Source organism: Manacus vitellinus, unplaced genomic scaffold, assembly GCF_001715985.3.
Source record: "Manacus vitellinus isolate BGI_N305 unplaced genomic scaffold, ASM171598v3 scaffold_5_pilon, whole genome shotgun sequence".
In the NCBI taxonomy this organism is placed as follows: Eukaryota; Metazoa; Chordata; class Aves; order Passeriformes; family Pipridae; genus Manacus; species Manacus vitellinus.
The window spans coordinates 22888106-22896741 of record NW_021940682.1 but is presented as its reverse complement, the minus strand read 5'-3'; the positions used below and the strand labels follow the sequence as shown (position 1 = coordinate 22896741).

General features: G+C 38.7%; 1 protein-coding gene across 1 annotated transcript in view; it reads right to left on the bottom strand.

Annotated features, from left to right (window-relative positions):
• Window positions 1-1873: 1873 nt before the first annotated feature.
• Window positions 1874-8636, bottom strand: part of EEA1 (early endosome antigen 1) — a 61387-nt gene continuing 54624 nt past the window's right edge. Inside the window, exons 26-30 of the mRNA XM_025895926.2 lie at window positions 7606-7791; window positions 7060-7298; window positions 5486-5606; window positions 5044-5142; window positions 1874-4051 (exon numbers count right to left, since the gene is read on the bottom strand). Coding sequence (XP_025751711.2) covers window positions 3929-4051; window positions 5044-5142; window positions 5486-5606; window positions 7060-7298; window positions 7606-7791 — 768 coding nt within the window. The 3' untranslated portion in view covers window positions 1874-3928. The remainder of the gene's footprint in view (window positions 4052-5043; window positions 5143-5485; window positions 5607-7059; window positions 7299-7605; window positions 7792-8636) is intronic.

Sequence of the window (8636 nt, the reverse complement as noted above, 5' to 3'; positions counted from 1 at the left end):
CTCTTGCCTCTGTTGGAAGCTCCAGCAAAAAATTCCTTTTGTCTCTTCATCTGCAGACAGCAACTTTTCCTACTGTGACTCACTAATTTTATCGTCTTTATTCAACCTTTGCAGAAGGGGGAAGATTACTGTAGGGAATACGGGGGGAGAAGAAATAAATAACAGAGAAATAAATACAGCCATCTAAGATCAAAAGCCTGCCACTGACCTCTGCAATCCTACCTGCCTCTAGAGGGGTTGCAAGACAGAAGTATGATGTATTGCTGACACGAGGACAGAGTGGAACAGTGGGATTTGACATTTTGGAGGAAAACATGCAAGGGACTGGGGGTCTTTGACTGGGAAGACAGGCGATGTCTCAAGGAAGTTAAAGAACCTCTTCCCACCCTTAACAAGACCATCCTTACTGTACTTTTATGATAGCTTCCATAGCTTGTCTCTGCCCACATAGCAGCTAGTCTGTCCTATTCTGCTCTCCCTGAAATTCCGAATGTGGATGGAGTGTCCTGAAGAGGAGATAGTTTCAAGAACAAAGCCCACACTTCACTGTGGGCTTTGTAATAATAACTAGTAACCAAAGGCAGCTTGAGGAACCCACACTCCTACTGGTTTGAGTGCTGATTTTACCATTATTTTCACCTCTTCCTCTATAATGGCCATTTCTCAGTGAATCAGAGCAATCTGCCTCTTACTAGAGGTTGTGAAAACACAACACCGTGCTTCCTCCAGTTCCAAGACTCTAGTCCCTTCTGCCATTTTATTAGTTTTTTCCTCTGTTCCTGTGTCTGTGGTCTGAAAAGTCAGTACACTAAACTATTTTGTCTGGAATCCTTTGACTTAGCATTGTAAAAGTCACCAGTTTTTTTACTAGGTTTTCCTATTACTTAGATTTTAAAGCAGTGAAACAAAAATCCTACATTTCTACTGAAACATGCCCATCATAACAGTCAGAGTCTGTAGGCAGATTGGTAAATACAAAGCTTTTCACTTTCCAGTTTCCCTCATTATGGGACATTTTACTGAGCTTGAGCACAACTTCCAACCTGGCAGTGAAGCCAATCATTACAGACTCCAGTATACCAAACACTCATCGACAAATACAGACCAGCACTAAAAATTTTAAGCACAAAAGGAGCATAAGATTTGACAACAGAGTCATAAATTTACTACAGCGAAAAGCTGTAGAAATCCTGACCTATTGCTGCAGACTCAATGCTCAGGCAGAAAAGTTTACACCCCACCACTATTCCTCCAGATTTTAACAATATCTCTTTCTAAAAATGCATGTTTGAAAAGCACTTCCATCCCCTTGAAAAGCTTGTCATATAAACCAGGTAGCTAAAAGCAACTTTCAAAAATTGAGCTGGTTTTGTCCCTGAATGTGAAGAGCTCCAGACCAAGGTGTGATCTGCAGTAAATCAACTGCAGTGTTTCAGCTGTCTGTTGAGTGAGGTGCCTCTCCTCATTACACAGTGGGATCCCAAAAGGCTAAAGAACAACCCTACTAGAGCTTCTACCACTGCAGAAGTCTCTCCTGAGCTTTCACACATTCCCATTCAAAAGCAAAATGCCTAAACATAAGTGAGTCTTTTAACCATTTTCTTAGCTCCCCTTGAAAGATTTCCCTCTTCCTCTGCAGCTGTGGGAACTTTCTCCCTTCCCTCTCAAAATCCCTCCTGTTCCATGTGGTTGTCCTTCACCCTGAGGGCAGCATGAGACCCTGTGTGTTACACAATAGGGCAGAATGCATCTAGGCTGGAGCACGATTGTCACATCTTTAATTTTCCCACATTTCTGAAGTCCTGTGTCAGACAAAAAAGACTCCATAGTAAATTTTTCGGTTGCTCTCAATAAATAAATAAAAAACCCAAAATTTCCCAGAGGCAGAGATTCTGTTTATATTTTCTATTCAAAAGATTCTTATGCCAAACAGTTACACTGATGAGGAGAAACAGGGAGTCCAGAGGCTCTGTTCACATGGAACTGTTGCAGCATTATTTTTTTTTTTGAGCAAGCAATTCTCAAGTGCAAACCAAAAAAGCATGTCAGTATTTCACATCATGCACAGTTGTATCCCAAACCCTTTTACAGTGAGGAAAACCAGTTACATCATTCAGTTGGCTTTTGGGAAATAAGGATTTAATTTTAAGAAAACTCCTTGAAGCTGCAAATGTAGAACTAGACAGTTAAGAAGGGATATGAAACATATAGACCACTACTTCTGGAATAGAGGGATTAAGAAGTTTCTTCACTTGACAGTTAATCAGGACAAGATATTTTTCATAAAGGAGACTCTTCTTCATTCACATATAGAGCTGTCAGTAGATAAAAGGAAACAAATCTTCCTGATGATGGCTAAGCTTCCATCACTGTGACAGAATTTCATTCTCTACCTTGGGCAAGAAGTAGAGGAATTCAGAACACAACCCTTTTCTCTGAACAGCTGGCAAAATTTGGTATTAGGGTATTTAGGACAAAGAGTCCCTAAATACTAGAAGGCATAACCCCTGCTTGGAAGAAATAACCTTAAGGATTTCGAAATACCAGATACAAAGGGAAGAAAAGTTAAAAACAGGCAGGCAAAAACAAAGAGGTGCAAACAAAATCACAACAAAACAGAAATTTGAAGCCTACATGAACCGTACAAGAAACCTCTGTTGCAAGTACAGAAAATACAAATAAGTATCTAAAGACATGTATATTGGCCTCTTAGAGCTGTTTGGCCTATAACAAAGCCAGTAGCAGGAGACTCACACCATCATTCCAAGTGGACTAAATCACATAACTAACATCACACTTCAGAGCCCCCAGTAATGGGGGTCAGATGGAGTAATGGAAAAGTGACATTTGTTAAGTGTAGCAGGAGTTCAGCTTCTTCCACCAAAAGCTGAGAGAAGGGACAGAATAAAAGGTCAGATGACCTGTAGTAGTCTCAAAAAAGACTTTTTCTTAGTGGGATACCTGGCTTGGAAGGTCTGGATGTCCCTTAGAACTGCAGGGATCTCTCAGTGCTTTCAGGGTACGGGCAGGAGCAGAGATGTGCTACAGGCTACTACCAGTATTGTTTGTTTGCTTTTTAAAACTCTGGTTTCTGGAATATTACAATTCATCAACCAAATATGTAAAAGTGAAATCAATCAATGGGATGAAGTATTGTAATGTATCATGTAATATTGCTACAATGCCAGATAAACTTTGCCTCATCATTTGTTCACACATACTCTCTCAGCAAGACAGACACACACACACACCAACCACATAATACAGTATATGTAAAGATGTTCCAGTACACAAGTGTGGTATTTGGATGAGGACTTGGGTGCTGATACTACAAGTGGGCAAATAAAACTGAGTTGAAGTTGAATCCAGCCATTATGCTCACTCTGGAGTTCAAACTTTAGAGAGAAAAATGCAAGAATCAGAGAGACAGAAAGAAAACAAAATCACAAGAGGTTATAAAGAACATCAGATATGCAATCAAATGCAACAATTAGTTATGCTTTCACAGCAACATCTGATACATAAAATCCTCACAAGTTTTTGCATCTTCCTTTTTCTTTGAAGGAAACAAGAATAAACTTCAATATCACAATAAACGTTGTTTCTCTTGAACAAAAAAATAAAAGATAAAAAAATACATTGTTACTCCTCTGTTTAAACTTTATTTACAAATAACTGGGTATTTCTAATCTAGACATAAAAGCTCTTTCCATGATAAATGGCAATAAGCTATGGATGATCTGAGCCCATATCTCACAAAAAATACAATAGTTTTGCTTGGTATCAATAAACATTTTAAAATATACTAAATCTTGCCAAGTGTTACAATCGTTGTTCAAACTGAATAGTAGTCTGAGTGCTGAACGAAGTGCATCAACAGAAATAGTAAATTTTAGTGTAACATTTCTTTGTCACTCACAATCGCCAGTTATCCTTGCAAGTCATTAAAGCAAGTATCACACACTCGGACAGGCTTCTTAGAAGAAGGAGTTAAGGCATTCTTTGCTGAGCACTCGGCACAAAAGATATTCCCACACTGTCTACAGTGATGCTGTGAAAGAGAAGAAACATACATGTTGAACATCAATGAGAGGGCACTGATCATGACAAATCAACCCTCATGTTTCAAAAATTAGTATGAACTTTCAAATAGTAGTTACATAGCACACAGAAGGGTATATAAGTAAATCCTTTCTAAAGGGTATAGGAGTAAAATATTCAGATGTGCTTCACTGAGTCAAGAGAATACATCAGCTTCAGAAATTAAGTGATTGAGGTTCATCCTCCTCTTGAATTTGTCCTCTTCAACATAAAATATGTTCTTCTTACACATATAACTAACTACTGGCTTTCACATTGAGAAGTATCCTTGAGTCAAAGGATGCAGCAGTCTTTGTTCAAAGACTACCCAAAGAACATCATCAAATCAACACAGGCCAGGGGAGTCACCTAAGACTAAGTCAGGAAGCTCTGCAAAATGAACCTCACAAATACCCGTTGCCTACTTCATTGCCAAGTCACTTGTTGGAGGGATGGTAATCTCTGGAAGAAGGGCAGACCCGACCAACTGAGGCATGCTAACATCTTAGCTGACCATAACTGTTTTTTACGAAGAGGGTCTGACGGCAGACCTAAAACACATTCAGTTGTTTCTTCTGTTCCATGTCAAGTTAGCGTTTATATAGTCACAAAGCACCAGATGATGGTGATATCTCTATTTTCACACATACCTAATTTCAAAAAATTTACACTCCTTTTATACCCATAAATCTAGATCAGACTGGTTATAAATATGTTTTCTGTAAATACCCTTACAACAGTGTAATTTTGCTTGCTTGCTCAGGGGATTGATATATTTTAACACTGTTTATAAACTGATGCTGTCAAAATGGAAAAAGAATCATGAATAAAGTAAGCTCCACGGCCTTTATTTTTAATACATTAAGGCACTGCAAACAATAACTGTATTCTGAAGTTTGAATCTCACCTAAGAGTTTGAAAACAACAGAAAATCCCCGCAGACACAAAGTAAAACACACCTACCCTTCTCACTGTCACCGAAAAGCCTTTTCCACAGGCCATACAATTCTGTACCTCATTGTCTTCTGCCCACTTCCTGTTGAGAGCTTGGGTGTGTTTGATCTAAACAGAAGATGTAAAAAAGCAGCATTTTTCTTTTAATGCATGTCTAATTCCCACTAATACCCTCTATTTCCACAGCATGCACTACCCACTGCAGTATAAAAGCACCAATTCTGTCATGATACTCAGAGCTTATATTTGTTCAGAAAGAAAACCTTCCAAGTTTCAGAACTATAAGCAGATTTAAGAACCCACAGACAGCAGGATGGCCCTCATACACTACAAATGTAACATCTTAATTCACTCTAGAAAGGTAACTCACCACCAATCTGACACAAATTTGAAATTCTCATAAGTTCCCAAACAGAATCAACAGGTTTAATAGCTACAAATCAAATTATACCTGTAATGATTGGTTTTCTCGTCCAAGTTCCTGCATTGCAGCAGTTGTGTTGTCCAGCTTTTTCTTCATTTCTACGAGTTTGGCTTGAAGCTTTTCAATTTCTCCCTCACTTTTTATACACCTGCAGAAAAACAATTAGTCAGTACAAAGCATTTAAGGCTATGTACACTGCCTCCTTTGGGCAGGTTGTCATGTCTGAGAATTTACTCCCATAAAATCCAGCCAAAAAAATCCTCGCTGTGAAAAGTTCTTGGATGCCTTGACTAGAAAAATGTTCTGTTGTAACAATCAGTTTAAGATTATCTGACATTGCTCCTAAGTATCTGCAGCTTATTAATATCTAGAGTGATTCCCAAAACTAAAAAGGGACAATGCTGAATGCAGTCCATCAACAGCAAGTCCTGATAAATACTCCCACGGAACAGGACACTCTCACAAACCACCTGCTGCAGATCAGGTCAAACAACAAAGCAGAAAAGAAACCACCCTCTTTTAGTAAGACTACCTCCCATCAGCTGAAATTCAGTTAACTGTTGAAAGCCAAATTTCAAAGGGTGTTTTTCTGCCAAGCTGTAAATGGCTATGGGATGAGTTCAGCACAGTACAGCAAGGGATTGCCAAAGAAAGAGGATCTCACTTGAATTGATCCCATCCTTTCCCAAGGTCTCTGCTCAAAAAACAAATCAGCAAGCTTGACAGTACCAATAAAAGTTTTCCACCCTGACCTCACCAAACATGTCAGGAAATAAGGATGAAAAAAGTCTTCTGTCTCACAGGCATTCCTTCTACCCTGGTAATCATTGCATTCAGGTAACTCCCACAACCTTTCATGCCTCCTGCTTCCTGAAGATTTAAATATATTGTAGAGACAATAGCAGAACTGGAGAAAATAAGACTGTAGATTTTTAGGAGGAAGAAAATGCCTTCTTTGTGAACTTTAGCCTACGTAATCCAATTACACGTTCAGTCTTCTAACACTGAGTAGTGGGCACACCTAGAAGGTCCTATACAAATTCTGTTACTGAAGGTATTAAGGGGTCTCCTCCAGGCTTCTGGATGACTAGTGCATCTATTATAATTGAATCAAGGCATGGGAGCCTCAGAGTAATGGAGATGGATACTTAATTCAGGTAAGAGAAGTTCTCTCTGTCATGCCTCGCAAGGTTCACACAACAGGTCAGATGAGAAGCCACAACAGACATACCTGAAAACCAAGAAGAGCCCAATGGATTTAGAAGGCTCTTACGGATAGGTATAAATCTTTGAGCACAAGCACAGAGCTGTGGCTTTGGTGATAAGTAAGATCCCAATAACTTGCCTTATTTTCTACAGAATGATCACCCTTTGACAGGGTGCCCACAAAGAGCATAGTTTGTTGCCAACACCCCTTGCTGTGCTTTGGCAGCAACAGAAGGTTGCACTCTGGAAACTACACCCACAGCGCAGGCAATAAGAACAAACACGGGTTTAAATAAAGCATGCATAGAGAATCCTGAATCAAGTGAAACAAGTTTTCAGTGTGAGGCTATCCATTTCTCAAACTATGATGCCACATTGTCATAATCACAGCTTACCTCTCCAGCAATGCTCTTCTCTCATCCTGATTATTCTGCACTGTTGCTTCCAAGACAGCAATGTCCCCACGTAAATCGTCCGTCTGTTTCTCCAGCTCGCTCACTCGCCTCTGACTGCTTTGCCACTCTTTCTTCATGGTAGCCAGGTTTTCATTCAGGGCTGTGACCTGCATGGTGAGCTTGGTCTCCTTTTCCTCATGTTTCCGTTTTTCTGCTTCTTTGTCTTTTTTCTCTGTGTGCTACAAAACCAGCAGAAAACTGACAAACAAGCTTCCAGGCATTCTTTCCCTATTCCCTACATTTAATTGAGGCAAAAAATCTTATTGTAATAGAATCACTATTTTTATTCAACAAACTCTACTGGCAAGGCTGTCATCTCACTGAATTTTCCTACACCATTATAAATGCCTTAAAGATTTTTGATCTTGTCATTTAAAAATTAATGTAATGTGAAACTAAAGTCAACCCATTGCTTCATTTCTGTCCCTGGAAGAATCCAAAGGCATGTTCACAAAACAACAGTCTTATATTCTCTAACATACTAACCAGTTTGGCTTCAATTTCAGCACATTCTTTCTTCAGTTCCTCTTCTCTCTTTTTCAGCTCATCTTTGACAGTTTGTTGGGTTTTTCTCTCCTGTTCCAGACTTGAATTCACACTATCTATTTTGCCCTGCAGTTCTAATTTCTGTTGAATCAATAGCTGGTTTGCATCCTTGAGATTTGTCACCTCCTGTTAGGATACAGAGTTTAACATTAAAGTAGCAACACAGAAAGTATAAATGGATTTAAATTTAAAACTACTGCAAATCTTTCCTAGGAGAGGACAGTAATGCAAGTTTCTACCAAAGCAGAGAGGAAGATTTGCTGAATTGTTTTCTGCAGTTCTTTGAAAAAACGCATTCATTGTCATTTTCTAGGGACTGTTCTGAAATTTACTTCACATTGTTCTCTGGTTGCAATAATGAGGTCAAAAACATCATAATGACAATGTAAAACCAAATGCTGATGGAAGAAAGTTGTTTCTGTTAATTCTAAATATATAAAAAATTACTCTATGTTTCAAGCAAGCAGGATGACATGCTTGGTTTTTAATAATGGTTTTACTTGTTCCTCTGTAACTGAACACAAAAAATCCTGAAATGGAATAGATAGTTAAATTTATAGAAATTATTTTCCTTAAAATTACACAGCCAAGCATGTAGGTACTAACAGACCAACAAGGGTGGACAGTTTTCCATAAATGAAAATTTACAACACAAATTAAAACCAAACCAAAGCCAGAGAAGAGAACATATCCCCAGAACAAGGGGATGCCCTACAGATACAGATAAATATACATCCTTTCCTTGGTAGGAGATGGGAAACAGAATATAAGTCTTTCGGAGACAATCACTGTTTCAGTCTGCTTGTAGGGAGATTAAGAAATTACTATTAAGCTGTCATTGGTGTGCACACATTTTATATACATCTTTATAAAATTTCTTGTTTAGAATGGAGATTTTAGGAATGACAAGAACTAGAATAGCTTTCCCCAAGCACAGATCACTTAAGAGAAACAAAGTACAAACTATCTAA